The sequence below is a fragment of the Gorilla gorilla genome, chromosome 5, assembly GCF_029281585.2.
Source record: "Gorilla gorilla gorilla isolate KB3781 chromosome 5, NHGRI_mGorGor1-v2.1_pri, whole genome shotgun sequence".
Lineage (NCBI taxonomy): Eukaryota > Metazoa > Chordata > Mammalia > Primates > Hominidae > Gorilla > Gorilla gorilla.
In genome coordinates this window covers 41,976,686-41,997,335 of record NC_073229.2, presented here as the reverse complement: position 1 = coordinate 41,997,335, position 20,650 = coordinate 41,976,686, and the positions used below count along the sequence as shown (strand labels likewise).

Genomic DNA, 20,650 nt, shown 5'->3' with positions numbered 1-20,650 from the left:
CCTGCTACGTTGCTTAGGCTGGCCTCAAACTCCTGACCTCAAGTGATCCTCCCACCTCTGCCCCCTAGGTAGCTGGGACTATGCTTAGGCTGGTCTCAAACTCCTGACCTCAAGTGATCCTCCCACCTCTGCCCCCTAGGTAGCTGGGACTATGCTTAGGCTGGTCTCAAACTCCTGACCTCAAGTGATCCTCCCACCTCTGCCTCCTAGGTAGCTGGGACTACAGGCTGGAGCTACCATGCCTGGCAAGAGGGAGTTTCTTGCTGTAGCAGTGGCCAAGCAGTGGCTTAGTATCAGCACAGCTGTTCCTTGCAGTAGCCCCCAGTGTAGTGGCTGCTATATGGCTCCCCAAGAGCTGTACTGGGCCAGTGATAAGAGCCACCAAAACTCAACCTCCCTCTTGTGTGGAGGAGCCCACTTTTGGCAGCCACAGGGTCTTCGTTGTGAGAGACACATCGGGACCAGAGATAACCATGGAAGGTGTGATCACCCTGGCTGCCTTGCGGGAGTAGGGGCAAGCAGCTGCGCAGCTCCCTCAGGAACAAGTGGGGACGTGTGGTCCTGAGCCTCTTGAGTCTGTGTGTTGCTCTGGATTTGCGATTCTTAGAGACCATGGTGGTCACCAACAGACTTGTTAATATTGGAGAATTTCTACAAGCACAGTGTAGGATGACATCTTGTAGGAGGACATCTATACAACCATAGCGACAACTTGTTAAGAAGGTATTTATAGATTAATTGATCACTCTGGGGGAAGTAACCATTTCTCATCCAATAGACACTGGCTGATTCTGCAGAAAGGTGCAGGAGTGAGAGGATTGTTAAGGCAGTGGATTTACAGTGGTTTTGGAGGCAGCTGCTCTGCCCCTGACTGGCTACCAGACCTTACACAAGATTTGTCCTCTAAACCCCACTTGCTCATCTCTACAGTGACGTGGTAACAGTAGTGTCTATCTCACTAGCATGAGGCTAGTGAGCTAGTAACTAGGGCTAGCATGAGGATTGAGTGAATACAATTTTATGGAATACCTGGTACATATTAAGAACCCAATGACTGTTAGCTATTATTTTTATCCTCCTTCCTCTCCTAGACCCTTTTCCAGGAAGATACATTTGGAGTTAATGTATAAAGATGGACAGTTGCAGAACCAGGACAATACACCTCCCTGCCCCTGCCCTGCTTACCAGTAGTTAATGACATGTATTTACTGGGAATGTTTTTGAGAGTTCATTAGCTAATGATAAGGGTCTAATACTTTGCCATTTAGGGAAATGATCGCCACTCTAAGTCAACAGTTGGATCCAGTGACAACTCATCTCCTCAGCCCCTGAAGAGGAAAGGGAAAAAAGAAGACGTGAATTCAGAAAAACTGACGAAAGTGAAACAAAATGTAACATTAAAGAGTTCACAAGAAACCATTCCAAACAGTGGTAAGTGTGTTATTATTATCTTAAGGCTGTGATACAATTTTAATTCTTAAATAGATCCATTGTTTCTCTGGGCCCACAGAAGATATTCCTTATTTTCATATATGAGAGTTTTCAAAGAAAATTGTATTTGTATATGAGAGATGCTGCTGTTTTTATGCTTGGTTTTTATTTGTAATTAGATGTTGTGCCATGAGGACACTTATTTTGAGATCAAATATATTTTGTGGTAGTCTTATTTTAAAAGTATGTTTTTTTCATCCTCTGCTCCCACTGATATTGCTTGATTAATATTTGTACCTACAACTACTATGATATTGGTCTCTTATTTGTGTGTCTGTAACCCTTGCCCACATTCATTATGATTTATTAGTCAAAGATCATCTTTACTGAAAAGTCATTTTGTTAATTATACTGATAACCAAGAGAACACTAAATAGACATAACATTTTATCAGTAAACAATAACCTATTCAGCAAAATTAGATGTAGTTTCATCTTGCACTAGCAGGTGAGAGATGGTATAAAATAAAATAAAAAATTGCATTAGTCCAAGATTTCACTGGTATGAGATAAAAGTGTGGTAGACTAAGGAAGTATGTAATGAAAATTGTTAACTTTCATGTTAGGTTTTTGTAAGAGGGGCGAGTTTTGGTTTTATTCCCAGTGTGTTCTCAGAGTGGAGCGACGCTGGGGTGGGAATGGCTGGCTGGGAAGCAGACCAGTGGAATGACTCCTGCTCCTCTTGCCCTGAGATCCCCTCACACACCCCACCCCACCCCACCCCACCCGTGGGACTGTGAGGGGTTCCAGGAAGAGGACTGATGGGATCAGGTTTCAGATTAATGGGCAAAGCCTTACCTTCCACCTGGGAGCTCCAGCTTATTTCAAAGTCGATATGAAGAGTTACATTAGAATTAGAGCTAATATGAGCTTCACAGCTGAGGAGACAGTTTGAACTCCTGTGAGAGTTTAGAGGAAGCTGCACAAATGATTAAAGAGTCAGAACAAAGACGCGTGAGGCTAGGTTAAAAGAACAGGCGAAATGGGTGAACCAGTTCCACAGAGAAGTGGAGGGGTCTAAATCATCAAAGACCTAAATGATCGAGACTAGCTGGAAGTCAGGAGTCCTAGATTCTCGTCCCAGCTCTGCCATTGACCTTGGGCAGCTCATTTAACTTTTTTTTTTCTTTAGCTCTGTTATCTATCTGAAAAATGTGGGTTCTTATGAAGATTTCTTTTTAAAGTTTTGATTATCTTGAAATTTGTACAGTCCTTTCCCGTGAGTAGAAAACAAGGAGGCTAGGGTGAAATACAGTCAACAAATATTTACCGAGTGCCTATTATGTGACAAGAATCAAAGAAAAGAAATTAGCCCTAAGAACATACCCTACCTTGAACACTAAAAATAAGAGAGGCTTTAAAAAATTAATAGATACTAGATTGTGAGACCCCCAAAGCCTTGGGCTATGTCCTACTAGTTTTTTCTTATTTCCAACAACTGGCACAGGTCTGAGGCACTTAATAATTATGTTGAGTGAATGAATAATGGAAGTTTAAAAATAGTTAATTCTGTAATACTTTAATACCCATCATGAAACAGGACCCACCTTAAACTTTTCATTTTGTTTTTTTTTTTTGTTAAAAGCCTTTTATAAGATGTTATTTGCTTCTTTTCTGTGAGGCTCTTGTTAGCCTATGAAAATCCCAATCCTTACTTCCAGTATATTTTTAAAAAGCCTTTAAATTAAGTAGTTGTCGCCTAGAAGAAAGAGAATGATCATCTTTTCAGGTTATCTCATTTGTAAAAACTTGAGAACACAAGAGGCTGTATTAACATATCCCTTGTTCATAGGAAAGTAACCTTCATTAAAAAGTTGAATTATTGGCTGGTACAGTGGCTCACGCTTGTGATCCCAGCACTTTGAGAGGCCAAGGCGGGTAGTCGGATTGCTTGAGTTTGAGACCAGCCTGGGCAACATAGCCAAAACCCGTTTCTGCAAAACAAATAAAAAAAATTAGTGGGGCACAGTGGCATGCACCTGTAGTCCTAGCTACTTGAGAGGCTAAGGTGGGAGGAACACTTGAGCCCAGGTGGCTGAGGCTGCAGTGAGCCATGATCGTGTTACTGCACTCCAGCCTGGGTGACAGAATTAGACCCTGCCTAAAAAAAAAAAAAAAAAAAAAAAAAAAAATTGAATTATTGGCATTTTTGCTTTTGTAGAAATTCACAGTAGTTTTTAACATTTGTGTTGGTGGGCATGAAGATAAAAAAAAGTGTTTATTATTGAAGCAAATAGTATTTTAAAAAGAAAAGGTATAAGCCTTCCTCTTATTTTTTTCTTTAGAGAATTTTGCAGTTGTTTTAGACAGTAGCCCATTTTAAGTCTATATTTTCCAATGTGGTTTTATAATGTGCAGATTATAGGTTTTAAATTGCTGGATCTCATTGTTACAGGAAACGCTGCTGGTGTCTTTTAAAGGAAGGTTTTAGGGAATGAATTTTTTTTTCCTCCACTAACTGGCTTGTACCACTGATCTAGAAGCATTTTGTATCTTTTCATTTGGATAGAAATAACATGTAACCTGGAAAATGAATCTTGGCTTCCAAAGACAATTTTTTCCAAGAAAAATGAAAAAGGATTTTGTGCAGTTCACTAGATTAAACCGTCACTTGATAACTTTAAGCATATTAGCTTAAGTCCATACTACTGAAAATTGAGCAATTTGGTTCTTAATGGATCTCCCTGCAGATGTCTTTGACTACAGAAATTTTCCAGATTATAATATCAAAAGTCCCTCTCCCTTTCTCTCTTTCTTTAATTCAGCCTTCATATTCATTTATTATTGAAGTTGCTTTTTACTTTAATGTCATCTATTTTAGTAATTAGAACCAAGTATGTGCTTTTGAATACTCATGTTTCAAGAGGGCTCTTATTCCTTGTAAAGGTAAAAGCAATAAGAATTTGAAGCAAAATGAAAGTGAAGGGTGTAAGAACTCATAATAATGTAAAAAAATGCAAAAATTTGGTTTTAGAGATAAAATTTACATGGCTTTTTCTACTTACAATGTATTTTAAATTTGATATTAAATAAGCTATTTAGTTTTATTTCAAAGTGATAAATTTTAGGGTTAGGGTAAATGGCTATGATTATTTTCTAGCATATGTTAACTTGTGCAAATGTTTGATCTAGTGTTCTTTACCTATATAGTATCTTCATTTGAATTAGAAAAAAAGAGACTTCATAGGTTATCTTGATTTTTTAATAATTAAAATTGTAGTCACATATTTTTTCGTTTTTTTTTTAAATATCTGATATTTACTGATTCAGTTACCAAATGCTGTATGAATGTGCAATGCTTCTATCAGTCTGTAGATGGCAACCTGGGTCTAATTTTGTTTCCTTTTTTCTTTTCTTTTTTTTTTTTTTGACTCTGTTTCTCTCTGTAATAGTAAAGCTTAATAATTCAAGCAGAGCAGTGACATATTTCTTCAGGGAAACAAATCCCATTTTCTTTTGGTAGCCAAGATGCAAAGTAGGATTGGTTGGTGATTGATGAAGTTGGGTGTGAAATGCATTTTTAGTGTTGCATTTAAATACCAGCTTAACTGGCCAGCACATGTTTTTGTTACACTTTCCACTTGAGTTGCAGTGCCTTGAGATATGCTTTAGAGGCTGGCAACTAGGTACATTCTCCACTATGACCAAAACAGTAACGATGATTGTTTTGAAATAGCATTTTGGATGATTGATCATATCAATTGGTATTGTTAATATTTGGTACATGAAAAAATGTAGTGCTTTTAGAACCCTTGTGAACGCAAGAAGTATAGTGAATTTAGGTCTCTGTAGGAATATTGAAAGGGCTGCAGAGAAAATAGCCTGGTCTCTTTGACTTACATTGTATTGGTAATTGTAAGTACGTTTTGAAGGCAAAGCATTAAAAAGGCAAAAATAAGAGTTGTATTCTTTTGATGGATGTGGCTCTCTTTCACTTTGGGTGAGTGGGCACGCCTGTGTGCCCACACATGGGCCAGTATTCTTCTTGATGCAAATCCTGGTTTATTCCCAGTGTGGTTCTGTGATAGTTTCCGTGAAACTTGTGATTTTTAGACTCCTGATGACTGATTGGGTGCAGGTGTGGTGCCGGCAGAACGATGTCTGAATATTATGACCTTGTTGGGTGACTGCCCTTGAGCAGTCATGCTCTTGAATTTCTTAATAGCTACAACCTGCACATGGTTTGCCTGCATTGCCCCAAGCATGAAGCGTTACTGCAATTCATCCTCAGAGTTATGAGGCATTGAAACTTGAGCTTCTTTGGTTCAGCCATGAATCAACCCAGGCACTTGCATGGTTCCCAGTAACAAGAGACTCTGAAGACAAAACCGGAAGCACATGAGGAAAATGTGCTCTCTCACGTGTTACCTCCTAAGGGGTATCAAATCTGGGAAGCAAATATGTAAGAAGGCACCAAGGTGACATCACCAAGTGGCACACTAGTTTTGTTTAATAAGCTAAGGTAAGATTTATGATTCATTGGTGTCTCTTGCCACCACATTCACCCTATACCAGAAATACAGGTTTTCTTTTTTTCTTAATTTGTGTAAATTTAAGGGATACAAGTGCAATTTTGTTACATGGATGTATTGTGTCATGGTGAAGTCCAGGCTTTTAGTGTAACCATAACTTGAATAATGTAAATTGTCCCCATGATGTAATTTCTCATACCTCTTCCTGCTCCCACCCTTCCACCTTTCCGAGTCTCCCGTGTCTGTCATTCTACCCTCTCTCATGTGTACGCATTATTTAGCTCTCACTAATATGTAAGAACTTGTGCCATTTGACTTTACATTTCTGAGTTATTTGTTAGGATAATGGCCTCCAGTCCCATCCACATTGCTGCAAAAGACATGATTTCATTTTTTTGACTGAATAGTATTTTACTGTGTGTGTTTATATCTATATGTATGTGTATATCTACATCTATATACACATACCCACAAAATGTGTGTGTGTGTGTGTGTATGTCTGTATACACACATTTTCTTTTTCCAGTTATCCATTGATGGACCCTTAGGTTGATTCCATATCTTTGCTTTTGTGAATAGTGCTGTGATAAAAATACAAGTGCAGGTGTCTTTTTGGTATAATGATTTGTTTTCTTTTGATATCCAGTAATGAAATTGTTGGATAGAATGAAAATTCTATTTTCGGTTTTTTGAGGAATCTGCATGCTGTTTTCCATGGAGACTGTACTAATGTACATTCCCACCCACAGTGTATTGATATTGCCCTTTCTCTGCATCCTTGCTAACATCTGTTGTTTTTTGACTTTTTCAGAATAGCCATTCTGACTGGTGTAAGCTGATGTCTCACTGTGGTTTTAATTTGCATTTCTGTGATGATTAGTGACATTGAGCATTTTTTCAAATGCTTGTTGGCCATTTGTATGTCTTCTTTTGAAAAATGTCTATTGATGTCCTTTGCCCACTTTTTAATGAGGCTGTCATTATTTTTTGTTGTTGAATTCTTTGAGTTCCTTGTAAATTCTGGAATCAATGACAGGGAAATACAGGTTTTCTATCCCTTGGTGGATCACAACTTCCCATCTCAATGGCAATGTGTACTGTGGGATATATGGGTCAGATTTTATACATCAAGTACTAGTATGATAAAAATTCTTAAGATCAGCATTTTTTCACACCTTCATGATCCACTTATTGGAATGATATATTGTGCCACAAATTTCTAGTACAGCGAGAAGTCTTAGTAATTTTCTTGAGGTTTATTGTGAATTTAAACTCTATTAATAAAAGTTAGTTTCAAAATGTGTACTTTGCTATCTACTTTAGTACTGAGAGACTGAAAAATTAAAAGCTGGCTGAATACTAGTAAGACGTATGGCTCAATCTGAGTGGAGTAAAATACTAGCCCTTTTTAGAAAAGGATTCTTTTTATATCCTGCCCTCTGAAACACTTTGTTCACTATATAGAGAGATGCCATGAGGAAAGCATTCTTTCATAGCTGATATAGGATTGAGACTTCTGCAGTAAATTCTTTTGGGGGTTATTTTTTCATGTAGCCCAGGGTTGAGTTTGAAGATGCTTTTTGTTTTCAAAAGGAAAAATTTGTGAGGTGTTGAATTACAGAGGTATTTTCAAAACTTTGGAAGATTTCATTCCGGAAATTCATTTTAAATAGGTATTTTGATACTCAGATCACATTTTCCATACAAGCACCCCATAAAATTCTATGTAAGCCATAATTCATCTTAATTATTGCATTGTGCTGCCGATGCTGTGTAGGTTGCCCACTGTGTACAATGGTGTTTCCAGTGGGAAAGCAAATGAGGAGCTCCACTTTAGAATGCCAAGAACTCATGTTACCCTGCTGTCGTAGGATGCAGAACTGCCCTCGGTTGAATTACTGGTGTAGGCCAGTGCCTCCAGGTCAGGGATCCATCTGGGTTTGGGTCTGAGAGGAATGCAGAGCTGGAGGAGCCAGACCTGGAGTTACTCGGGTGGGGACACTGAGGTGTGGGCGGAGGTTCTTGTGTTAGCGTGATCCTCTGCAGCAGGATTAGTTTGGGATTGTCACATCTTTATTTTTTCCCCAGCTCCAGAGTTTGGCTTGCCTGCCTCCCTTTTCATAGATGCTACCCATTACTTCTAAGGAGGGCCTCTTTCCTTCTTGCCTTACCAGGGGTTCTGACAAGTTTCACCGCCCTTTCCTTAATTCTGCTGCCTGCAAGGTCAGGTTGAACCTTTCTTTTTCTTTTTTCTTTTTTGTTTTTTCTTTCTTTCTCTCTCTCTCTTTTTTTTTTTTTTTTTTTTTTGAGGAAGTGTCTCACTCTGTCACCCAGGCTGGAGTACAGTGGCACCATCTTGGCTCACTGCAGCCTTGACCTCCTGGGCTCAAGTGATCCTCCCACCTCAGCCTCCCAAGTAGCTGGGACTACAGGCAGGTGCCACCACACAAGGCTAATTTTTGTATTTTTGTAGAGACGGGGTTTCACCATGTCCCCCAGGCTGGTCTCAAACTCCTAAGCTCAAGTGATCTGCCTGCCTTGGCCTCCCAACGTGCTGGGATTACAGGTGTAAGCCACTGTGCCCTGCCAGGTCTGAACCTTTCTGTAGCTTACTACAGATAAAATATGCATCCGCCCCAGTGGTGAGTTTCTGGCATACCAAAGACTGAAGCATGATTTATCTGCTTTTCTGAAAGAAGCTGAAATTGGGTCACTCTGAGCATTTCATCCTGGAATCTGAGGAAGGGCCACATGGAGGCTTGGTTAGGGAGGTGTCTGATGTCATGAATGTTGGTGAGATGCCTATCATAGAGGGTGACAGGGTGGAGGGAGGAGGAAGATGTAGCCATAGGGTTTATTACCCTTTCTCCCTCTTCAACTCCCTGTTTTCCTTGTCAGGCCTGGGGTGATATAAAACCTGGAAAGGGTCCGGTCCTTTAGAATATCAGCAGATCCTGGACTATAGGTCACATGTAAAGGACACAGATAAATGTTCAGAGCATTCCGCACAGAGTAGTCAGCACAGGGTCAGTATTTGTTGATATATGTGTGTGTGTGCATGTAGGTCAATTATACCTATATTATGGTGACAATTGAAATTAAGGGCTGCAAACTGTAAGGACTGAGTAATGGTACACTCCTGATACCCATGCTTTAGAACATCTTGATGGTGCATTCTAATCTGATATTTTATAAGCTTCATTTACAAATACTTAGAATGGATAAACAGCATTTTCCTAGCTTAGTGAATGAGGGGGAAAAGAGGAGAAACCAGTTTACCCAGAGTCAAAGATCTATCAATGGTTAGTGATTTCTGGAAATTGCTAGACTGACACATAGCTGCTGGTTAAGAGGTGGATGTGCCTGTGTGACTGTTTGAAAGGGGAGGTGGAGGGACAAGTGAGGGAAGCTCTCGTGTGTGTGTTTTGACCTGTCTTCCTTCAGTGATAAAAATGTTGATGTATCACAGCAGACCCTGAAGCTTAGCTGGGAGATTTTGGGGAGTTCCTGTTTGTCTCTTCTTCTGCTCTCCAGTATTTCATATTAACTTTTTAAATGGGGATGATTGATTTTCATCCCTTCTATTTTCTAGGTGGTCAGAGTTAGTCATTACTAACAAGCCGTTTTTCTCTTTAGCAGTCTGATGTAATAATGGGTCTTCTCTACTTTGACACATCTTAGCTGGGGACTGCCTTCAGCATTTAGACCCTCTTTTCTAGGGTTTAGGGACCTTGAAGAAGGTAGATATTTTGGGGGCTGACCTCTAGTTTGTGTATCAAATGATCAAATCCCCTTTTTGAAAACAGTTACTTAAACATTCTAGGACTTAAGCTCTGCAACCCAAGCCTTTCTCTGTGTCTGAATTTCCTTCCCCATGTTTCATGACTTTCCAGACTTAGGAGCCCCATCCCCTTTCCTAGGTCACTACTTTCATTTTTCAGTGAACATTTATTGAGTCCCTACCATGTACCCCACCCCTTGCTAATCACCAGAGTATTTCATTTTCTCTTCTAATTGCTCAGTACTTACACATTTTCTTCCAATAGTCATAATTATATCTTTATCAATAAATTTTCCTTGGTTAAGTAGATGCAATTTACCTTTTCCCTTTCAATGACCAGACTTTATTCACTATCCCTAAATGCCAAATTATGTTGCAAGCATTGACATTTTTTCCTTCTGGGTATTGAGTCATTTCTTAGACCTCTGTATTAATTTTGTCCTTATAGAAAGTACCAGCACACTACTAAAGAACATAGGCCATTTCTACTTAAATGTATTTAGTCCAATGTCTGGGACAATTACTAAATACTGCTGGGCACTATGAGACAGGGAAGGAGTATTTCCTCACTTATGTGATACCCTGGGACTCCTTTGTAGTCTGTGGCCTATTTTGTATATGAACTCTATTTTTATTCTTCTCTATTGCCCTAGTTATTTTCAAAATAAGATATAACCTTTATTGCAAATCACCATGCAGTGTGCTATCACAGTGGAGATAAAGATAAAGATAAAATATCTGTAAAATACCTTTGAGCTTTGTAGGTTTAAAGCTACCCATTTATTCTTATTTTATACAATTGGATGATAATACCAAATTGTTTCTTTGAAACTGGGCAAGATTTTATTTCCTTTAAAATTACATAATAAAGTGGCCTGGCGCAGTGGCTCATGCCTGTAATCCCAGCACTTTGGGAGGCTGAGATGGGTGGATCACCTGAGGTTGGGGGTTCAAGACCAGCTTGGCCAGCATGGTGAAACCCTGTCTCTACTAAAAATACAAAAATTAGCCGGGCATAGTGTCGCATGCCTGTAGTCTCAGCTACTTGGGAGGCTAAGGCATGAGAATTGCTTGAATCCAGGAGGCAGGGGTTGCAGTGAGCTGAGATTGCGCCACTGTATTCCAACCTGGGCGACAAGAGCTTCTGGATGGTGTTAAGCTGAAGGCTCTTACCCAGGGCGTTTACCGTCATTTCCTAAGTTGGGTTCCATTGAGCAGTAGTTTCACGCACTTTTGGTATGTTTGTTTGTTTCTTTTGAGACAGAGTCTGACTCTGTCACCCAGGCTATAGTGCAATGGCGTGATCTCAGCTTACTGCAACCTCTGCCTCCCAGGTTCAAGCAATTATCGTGCCTTAGCTTCCTGAGTAGCTGGGATTACAGGCATGCGCCACCACATCCAGCTAGTTTTTGTATTTTTAGTAGAGACGGGGCTTCGCCATGTTGGCTAGGCTAGTCTCGAACTTCTGATCTCAGCTGATCCATCTGCCTCAGCCTCCCAAAGTGCCGGAATTACAGGCATGAGTCACCGCGCCCGGCCAATTTCATGTACTTTTAATATATGCTTCTGGTAATGAGTTTCATGTTCAACTACAAATCTGGGAAATGTTGGATGATACAAAGTTAAGTCATTTTCTCTGCTACAGGATTTCTCAGAGCCTTTAGTATGGACGTATTCCACGCTTTTACTTGCTTTGGATCCCTATTACTGAGGAGCATCTGGTGGGATTATTGTTCTTTAGAGCACAACTTGAGAAGCGTTTGGGGTACTCAAATAGGCAAACTGCTTCCACACATTACCTGATCATTGTAGGGCTTGGGGAATTTCTGATGAAAATTAAGTGAGACATCTTTTTGTGTGATTCTGATCAGATCAGTAGCTAGCATGGACAGTGGACATTTTCTGGGTGCTTACTCTGTGCCAGGGACTAGACTGAGCACTTTAAGTGTACAGTGCAAGGGTTCCCTTGTGGAGTCCTCAGACCTTTGGTTCCAGCCTGCAAAGGTTGTTCTCTTGGCTTGTGGCACAGACGTTATCTTGCATTTTCCCTTACTGTCATTATGAAAATTGCTTTTGTGTCTTTTCTGTGGAGATCCCATTTCCAGGGGCTTTTGTATACTTATTTCTTGGTTGACTCCATTTTGGCAGGACATATCCTCCAGTAATTTCTGGAGAATGGCTAGAGAAATGGTCATTATTTTTTGAGACCCAGCAAGTCTGAAAATATTTTCATACTTTCACATTTAACTTTCAGTTTGGATGGACATAGAATTTTTGTTTTGGTTTATTTTTAATTTTTATAGGCACATAGTAGGTATATATATTTATGGGATACATGAGATATTTCGATACAGGCATATAATTCATAATAATCACATTAGAGTAAATGGGGTATCTATGACCTCAAGATTTATCATTTCTTTTTGTTACAAACACTCCAATTATACCCTTTTAGTTATTTAATAATGTACAATAAATTATTGTTTACTATAATCACCCTGTTGTGTTGACAAACAAAAGCTCTTATTCATTGTATCTAACTATATTTTTGTACCCATTAACCATCTCCACTCCTCACCCTCACTACCCTTCCCAGCCGCTGGTCACCACCATTCTACTCTGTATCTTCATGAGTTTAATCGTTTTACTTTTTAGCTTCCACAAATGAATGAGAACATGCAAAGTTTGTCTTTGTGCCTGGATTATTTCACTTAACATAATGACCTCCAGTTCCATCCATGTTGATGGAAATGACAGTATCTCATTCTTTTTTTATGGGTTGATAATACTCTGTGTGTGTCTATACCACGTTTTCTTTATTCATTCATCTGTTGATGAGCACGTAGCTTTCTCCCAAATCATGGCTATTGTGAATAGTGCTGCAATAAACATGGAGTGCAGATATCTGTTTGATATACTGATTTCCTTTCTTTTGGGTATATCCCTAGCAGTGGGATTACTGGATCATATGATAGTTCTATTTTTAGTTTTTTGAGGAACCTCCATACTGTTCTGCTATGCTAATTTACATTCCCATCAACAGTATACAAGTATTCCCTTTTCTCTACATCTTTGCCAGCATCCCTTATTGTCTGTCTTCTGAATAAAATAACTGGGTTGAGATGATGTCTCAATTGTAGTGTTCATTTGCTTTTCTCTAATGATCAATAATGTTGAGCATCTTTTTATATACTTTTTTGCTATTTATATGTCATCTTTTGAGAGATGTCTATTCAGTTGTTTTGCCCATTTTTAAATTAGACATTTTAAATTTTTAAATTAGAGTATTAGATTTTTTCCCTATTGAGTTGTTTGAGCTCCTTATATATTCTGATTATTAATTCCTTGTCAGATGGGTAGTTTGCAAATATTTTCTTCTATTCTGTGGGTTGTCTCTTCACTTTGATTGTTTCCTTTGCTGTGTAGAAGCTTTTTAACTTTATGTGATCCCATAAGCCTGTGCTTATGGGGTATTACTCAAGAAATCTTTGCCCAGATCAATGTCCTGGGAGTTTCCCCAATGTTTTCTTGTAGTAGCTTCATAGTTTGAAGTTTAAAATTTAAATCTTTACTCCATTTTGATTTTATTTTTGTATATGGTGAGATATCGGGGTCCAATTTCATTCTTTTGCATATGGATATCCAGTTTTCCCAGCACCATTTATTGAAGAGACTGTCCTTTCCCCAGTGTATGTTCTTGTCACCTTTGTCAAAAATGAATTTATTGTAGGTGTATGGATTTATTTCTGGGTTCTCTGTTCTGTTGCATTGGTCTTTTTTTATTAGTCTGGCTAAAAATTTGTCAATTTTATTTCTTTTTTAAACTATTTCATTGATCTTTTGTATTTTTTGTTTCATTTCATTTATTTCTGCTCTGTTGTTATTTCTTTTAATTTTGGATTGGGTTTGCTCTTGCTTTTCTAGTTAAGATACATCATTATGGCATATGAATTTTTTTTTTTTTACTTTTTTGACGTAGGCACTTACATCTATCAACTTTCCTCTTAGTACTGCCTTCGCTATATCCCATACATTTTATGTCATGTTTCCATTTTCATTTGTTTCCAGAAATTCCCTAATTTTCTTCTTGATTTACCCATTGACCCATTGGTCATTTAGGACCATATTATTTAGTTTCCATGTACTTGTACAGTTTCCAGAGTTCTTGTTACTGATTTCTAGTTTTATTTCATCGTGTCAGAGAAGATACTTGATATGTTTTCAATTCTGAGTTTTTTTAAAACTTGTTTTGTGATCTAACATATGATCTATCCTTGAGAATGATCCATGTGGTGAGAAGAACGTGTGTTCTGCAGCTGTTGGATAAAGCTGTATATGTCTATTAGGTCCATTTAGTCTATTGTGCATAATAAGTCCAGTGTTTCTTTGTTAATTTTCTGTCTGGATGATATGTCCAATAATGAAAGTGGGGGTGTTGAAGTCTTCAGCTATTACTGTATTGGGGTCTATTGCTCTCTTTATTCATATTTGCTTTTTATATCTGGGTGCTTCAGTATTGGATGAGTATGTATTTTCAATTCTTACATCCTCTTGCTGAATTAACCCCTTTATCATTATATAATGACCTTCTCTGTCTCCCTTTATAGTTTTATTTTTTCTTTTTTGTTGTAGAGATGAGGTTTCACTATGTTGCCCAGGCTGGTCTTGAACTCCTGGGCTCAAGTGATCTGCCCACCTTGGTCTCCCAAAGTGCTGGGATTACAGGTGTGAGCCATCACACTTGGCCTTTCTTTAGAGTTTTTGTCTTGAATTCTATTTTGTCTGATATAAGTATAGCTATTTTTGCTCTTTTATGGTTTCCATCTGCATGGAATATCTTTTTGTATCCCTTTATTTTCAGTTTGTGTGTGTCTTTATAGGTGAAGTGTGTTTCTTGTAGGTAACAGATTGTCAGGTCTCTTTTTTTTTTAATCCATTCGGCCACTCTTTGTCTATTGATAGTAGAGTTTAATCTGTTTACATTTAATCTTATTATTGATACGTAAGAGCTTACTCTTGCCATTTTGTTGTTTTCTGGTTGTTTTGGATCTTCTCTTCTTTTCTGTCTTCCTTTTAGTGAAGACAGTTTTCTCTGGTGGTATGTTTTAATTTATTGCTCTTTGGTTTTTTTTGTATATCTGTTGTAGGTTTTTTTTGACTTGAGGTTACCATGAGACTTGCAAATACTATCTTATAAAACCAATTATTTTAAACAAATGACAACTTAGCACTAATTGCAAAAACAAACAAGGAAAGAGAAAATTAATAAAAACTCTACAGTTTAACCTCATCCCACTTTTAAACATATTATTTCTATTTATAGTTTGTTATACTGTCTGTCTTGAAAAGTTTTTGTAGTTATTTTTAATAGGTTCACGTTTTAGTATTTCAACTGAAGATATTACCAGTTTACACATCACAATTACAGTGGTATAATATTCTGTGTTTGCCTACTTACTATTACCAGTGAATTTTGTACCTTCAGGTGATTGCTTAATGCTTATTAATGTCCTTTTCTTTCTGATTGAAGAACTACGTTTAGCATTTCTTGTAAGATAGGTCTGGTATTGATAAAATCCCTCAGCTTTTGTTTGTCTGGGAAAGCATTTCTCCTTCATGTTTGAAAGATACTTTTGCTGGATATACTTTTCTAGAATAAAAGTGTTTTTTTCTTCACTTTAAATATGTCATGCCACTCTCTCTTGGTCTGTCAGGTTGGCAGTGAGAAATCTGCTACCAGATGTATTTGAGCTGCTTTGTATGTATTTGCTGTTTCTGTTCTCTTGCTGCTTTTAGGACATTTTCTTTATCCTTGACCTTTGGGAGTTGGATTATTAAATGTCTTGAGGTTGTCTTATTTGGGTTAAATCTGCTTGGTGTTCTATAACCCTCTTGTACATGAATATTGATATCTTTCTTTAAGTTTGGGAATTTCTCTGTTATTAGTCTTTGAGTAAACTTTCTACTCCTGTTTCTCTCTCTCCCTTTTCTTTAAGGCCAATAACTCTTAGATTTGCCCTTTAGCAGCTATTGTCTAGTTCTTGTAAATTTGCTTCATTCTTTTTAAATTCTTTTTTGTTTGTCTCCTCTGAGGGTGTATTTTCAAATAACTTGTCTTCAAGCTAATTATTTTTTTTCTGCTTGATCAGTTCTGCTATTGAGCGACTTTGATGCATTCTTCAGTATGTCAAATGAAGTTTTCAGCTCTAGAATTTATGCTTGATTTAAAAAAAAATTTCAGTCTTGTTAAGTTTATCTCATAGGATTCTGACTTCCTCCTCTGTTATCTTGAATTTCATTGGGCTTAAAACAGGTATTTTGAATTCTCTGAAAGGTCAAGTATCTGTATCACTCTGGGATTGTCACTGGTGCCTTATTTAGTTTATTTGGTGAGGTCATGTTTCTCGGGATGGTCTCGATGCTTTGGATGTTTGTTGATGTCTGAGCATTGAACTGTTAGATATTTGTTGTGGTCTTCACAGTCTTGGCTTGTTTGTACCCATCTTTCTTGAGAAGGCCTTCTAGGTATTCCAAGTGTGTTGTGTGTTGGAATCTAAGTCTTTGGTTACTGCACCTGCATCTGCATTAGGGGGCACCTCAAGCCCAGTAATGCTGTGACTCTTGGCAGATGCGTGGAAGCACTGTCTTGGTGATCTGGGGTGAGATCCAAGAGAATTCCCTGCATTACCAGGCAGAGACTCTTTTCCACTTCTCTTGCCTTCCTGCAAACAAATGGAGTCTCTCTCCATACTGAGCTGCCTGGATCCTGGGGCGAGGGTGACACAAGAGCCCATATGGCCACCACCAATGGGACTGCACTGGATCAGACCTAAAGCCAGGGCAACACTGGGTCTTGCCTAAGGCCCACAGTGACCACTGCCTGACTACTGCTGATGTTCACCCAAGGCCCAGGGGCTGTTCAGTCAGCAGATGGTGAACCTAGCCAGACCCATGTCCTTCCCTTCAAGGCAATAAGCTTTTCTCCCTGCTGGCCCAAGGTGGGTTCCCTTCTGGCCCTGGGTGTGTCTGGAAATGTCATCTGGGAGCTAGGGCCTGGATGAGTGCATCAGGGCTCCGCCTGGCACCCTATCCTACTGTGGCTGAGCTGGTGTACAAGTTGCAAGACAGTCTTCTTTACTCCTCCTCCTCCTCTCCTGTAGCAGAAAGAAGGAATCTCTCCCAAAGCTGCGAGCTGTACTGCTTGGGGTTGGGGGAGGGGTGGCCCAAGCACTCCCTCAGCCACCCTGGCTGGTGTCTCACTAATTTGTGTGCACCCCAAGTCCACTGGCTCCAAGGGCAGCGCAGCACCAGGGCTTTCCCAGGAGTTGCACTCTTTGTGGCCTAGACTGTCTTTCAAGTTTATTTAAGTTTATGAAGTTTATTTAAGTGCTCTGGCACTTTAGCCCTCAGTGATGGGGCTAGTTTGAACTCAGGTTCTGACTGCTAGGATGGGACAGTTTCCCTCTGGCTGGGGCTGGTCTAAATGTTCCCTCCATGGGCACTGGCTGAATTCTGCCCCATGTTGCTTTCTGCTGTGACAGGGCAGCAGTGAGTTACAATGCAAAGCCTCACAATTACTGTGCTCTCCCTCCCCCAAGCACACAGATTCTCTCTCGGTGTCACGAGGCTGCTGCTCGGGGATGGGGGTGGGGTGGTGTAGGCAATTCAAGACTGTCTTTCCTACCATCTTCAGTGCCTTTCTCCTTGATACGCTGTTAAAACCAGGCACTGTGATTGCTTACCTGATATTTGTTTTTTATGAAGGGGCTTTCTCGTGTGGATAGCTGTTCAATTTGGCTTTCCTGTTGGGGGGTGGACAATGATTGCTGGAGGGTTTTATTTGGTCGTCTTGCTCCACCTCATTTCCTGACATAGAATTTTTGGTTGGAGATACTTTTCAACTGGAATTTTGAATGGGCTACTTCATTGATTGTTTATGTTCATTGCAGCTGTTAAGATATCTGATGCCTGTTTATCTTAATTTGGGTTTCACCAAAAGCTATGCTTAGTAGATGATGAGCTGAGAAAAGGACTTGGGTGCAAGTAATTCATTTGGGAATTGACCTCGGAAATTAGGGGCAGGTAAAACATAAGGATGAGAAAAGTCAATAAGGAGCGATATTATTGAAAAAGTTACTCCTGTGGGCAACTGCACTCAGTCCTGCTGGGACCCTCTCAGAGCCCATGAAACACACCTTAGAATTGTCCCATGCAGGATCAAGGAAACTGGGATGTCTGCCTCCCAATTACTGCCCTTTGTTGCTTGAGGGTTTTACTTGGAGAATTACCTCCCTGGCACTCCAGCCCATTCCATACTCAGGCTGAACATGCTTCTCTGGCCAGAGAAGAGATTCAGGCAGAGAAACTCAGGAACTTGAGGTAGAAAGACCTCAAACCATATGAGAACTGTCCACCAAAGCTGCCATAGAACTTTGGCTTGGGCTAAGAAGTTACAAACCTTATGTGCATAACATTAGTAGCAACAAAAAAAAGCACTGACATCTCAGATCAAAAACAAAGGTAGAGACATTCTGCAGAGTAGTTGAACACCAAAAAAAAAAAAAAAAGCAAGAAAATTGATTTAAAATGTACTTAATGAAGGATATGGAGAAGATGTTAGCTGAGAATTCTAAAATTGCTCTCTTTGTATGAGGTGAAAATTTTGCAATCTTAAAATGAATTACTATTCTTCTGTAACTGCAGAATTGTTTAAAAGATTCAATTAAAAGCATAGACAGTTCCCATGTCAGACTAGACAAAGAATGTATTAGGAGCAAAAGGGAACAATGACTGTTTCTCTTAAATAAAAGAATTCTGTCATTTACCCCACATTGGTACCAGAGTTCTCAATAATTCAATCCAATATTGGAATAAGCAGTGTGGGCTGTCATTGTTCTGGGAGTCAAGAAGAGTAGCCTCCCAGGACAAAAAACTTGAAAGGGACCAATGAGCACCATCATTGACAAATGGTCTCTATATTTTCTCTGGCACTTTTTGTCCCAGCATGGTTGAGATTTATTATATTTTCAATTTGGTAAGGTTTGCTAACTAAAACAGAGTTCCAGACCTAATTAGTACAGCACTCTATAACTTTTAGATGGATGAGTTCACCTCTTAGAAATTTTTATTTTCTGAGCAAGCCTCAGACAGAAGGGACAGAGAAATAAAGCTTCTTTAGTAGCTAGATGGATATAAGGCAGCTGTTCAACTGTGAGGCAAGCTGCCTGTTTAATTTTTAGAAATTAGTTGGGAGAATAATCAAATTCTCTTTAGACTTTATTCCTGCATTCACCCTGAGGTTATAATTTAAAAGCATGATGATGGTTATTTAGCATTTTTATAATAATGGAACATTATGACTGAGAAAACACTTTTGTAAAGTAGAAAGTGCCAAAAGAGGCAGTATCTATGTAAGGAGATATGAATTAGTTTGGACTGGTCTCCAAGTCAGAGATGAGGAACTTTAGTACCAGAAATGAGAGAGCCTAGAGATGAGAGGTGGGAACCGGCAACCCATTAATAATTCATGCTTTCCTAGTTAGCTGCCCCTTATAGCTTTGTGTCCTCCCCCTCCCAAGACTCAGTTGCCACTCTGGTCTGAAGCCAAAAGCTGAAGTTTCTTGGAAGATGATGAGAAAGTTTAAAGATGATCAGTAGAATTAGAAAGGAGTAGAAGGAGAGAGGGAAGAAAAAAGTTAGTTGGGCAGACAGAATCATTTCTTATTCTAATAAAAATTTAAAAAACTAAAAATAACCTTAAGCATCAGTTCTCTTTAACACCAGTTAGCCTCTAGGTTACTCTCTTTACTCCTAAGCTCCACTGAATTTTATTGTCAACATGGTGAGTACTGAGAGGAGAGGCATAAAAATGGGAAAACACTGGTTTGTTTTCTTCTCATGAAACTTACTGAGCTGGAGACTCAGAAGTGTTTCTAAGTCAAGGTAGGATATTACAAGTAGCAGAATAGAGTAACCAAGCAAGGCTTTGAGAGCACAGGGGAGAGAGGTTAAATCTGACTGCTGAGACTGGGAATTCATATTTATTTGAGAGAGAAAGTTCTAGGCATAGAATTTTGAAAAAAAGAAGAAAATAAAACCAGGACCAGTTTCAGCATTTAAATCTCTAATGCATTTTAAACCAAGAGTAGTTAAATGTTAATTAACCCTTCAAATTGGAAAAACAATTTAATTTAATATGAACAGGGAAGGGGAGAGATTGTTCAGAAATTTGCTTTTTGGACAATAGAGAATTGCTGTTTTTGTTTTCTTTTTGATGTTTCCTTGCTAGTTTAACCTTATAATGTTATTTTCATATACTTTTTCACATTAGCTTAAAAGTGGCCATGCACTCTTCTAAAAATCGTAATGGTGACTATGAATATCACTATTTACTCTAAAGACCATCACTTAGTAAACAACTAAACTTTCATTTTTCGTTATTATGTATCCCTCACTAAAAGGCCCTTGACACATTCTCAATGGCCTCTTTATAGATCTGAGCCTGGAAACAAATTTCTTCTTACATTAAGGCCCATATTTCTGACTACTTGAAATTTTTACCTTGATTTGTCACGTACATCCTACATGCACAAATTAAAAAATTCTCCGAGCTTTGGATTCCCCCTACATGCTGTTTTTTTTTTTCACATGTCTTGTATCTTTGGATATCACCCAGCTAGAAATCTGAGTGTGACCCACGCTAGTGGAAAGGGGGAAGAGGAGAGGAGTTCATAGTATGAACAAAAGTTCTCTGAAAAGGAATTTCGAGGAAAGACTATTCCTGTGAACAGTTTGCAAACCAAGGAGATGCAGCCTTTAGTGCACAATGAAGATGTGTTCTGGAGAACAAAGGGAGGGTTCAGGTTTTATAGCACAAGTTCCTGCCCAGGTTCATTTATGCAAATGAA

General features: G+C 38.9%; 1 protein-coding gene across 2 annotated transcripts in view; it reads left to right on the top strand.

Moving 5' to 3' along the window:
- The window catches only part of DCDC2 (doublecortin domain containing 2), a 181,546-nt gene that overhangs the window by 76,022 nt on the left and 84,874 nt on the right, over window positions 1-20,650 (top strand). For both annotated transcript variants that reach the window (XM_055390582.1, XM_019028781.3), the window contains one exon: window positions 1,269-1,431. In XM_055390582.1, coding sequence (XP_055246557.1) covers window positions 1,269-1,431 — 163 coding nt within the window. The remainder of the gene's footprint in view (window positions 1-1,268; window positions 1,432-20,650) is intronic.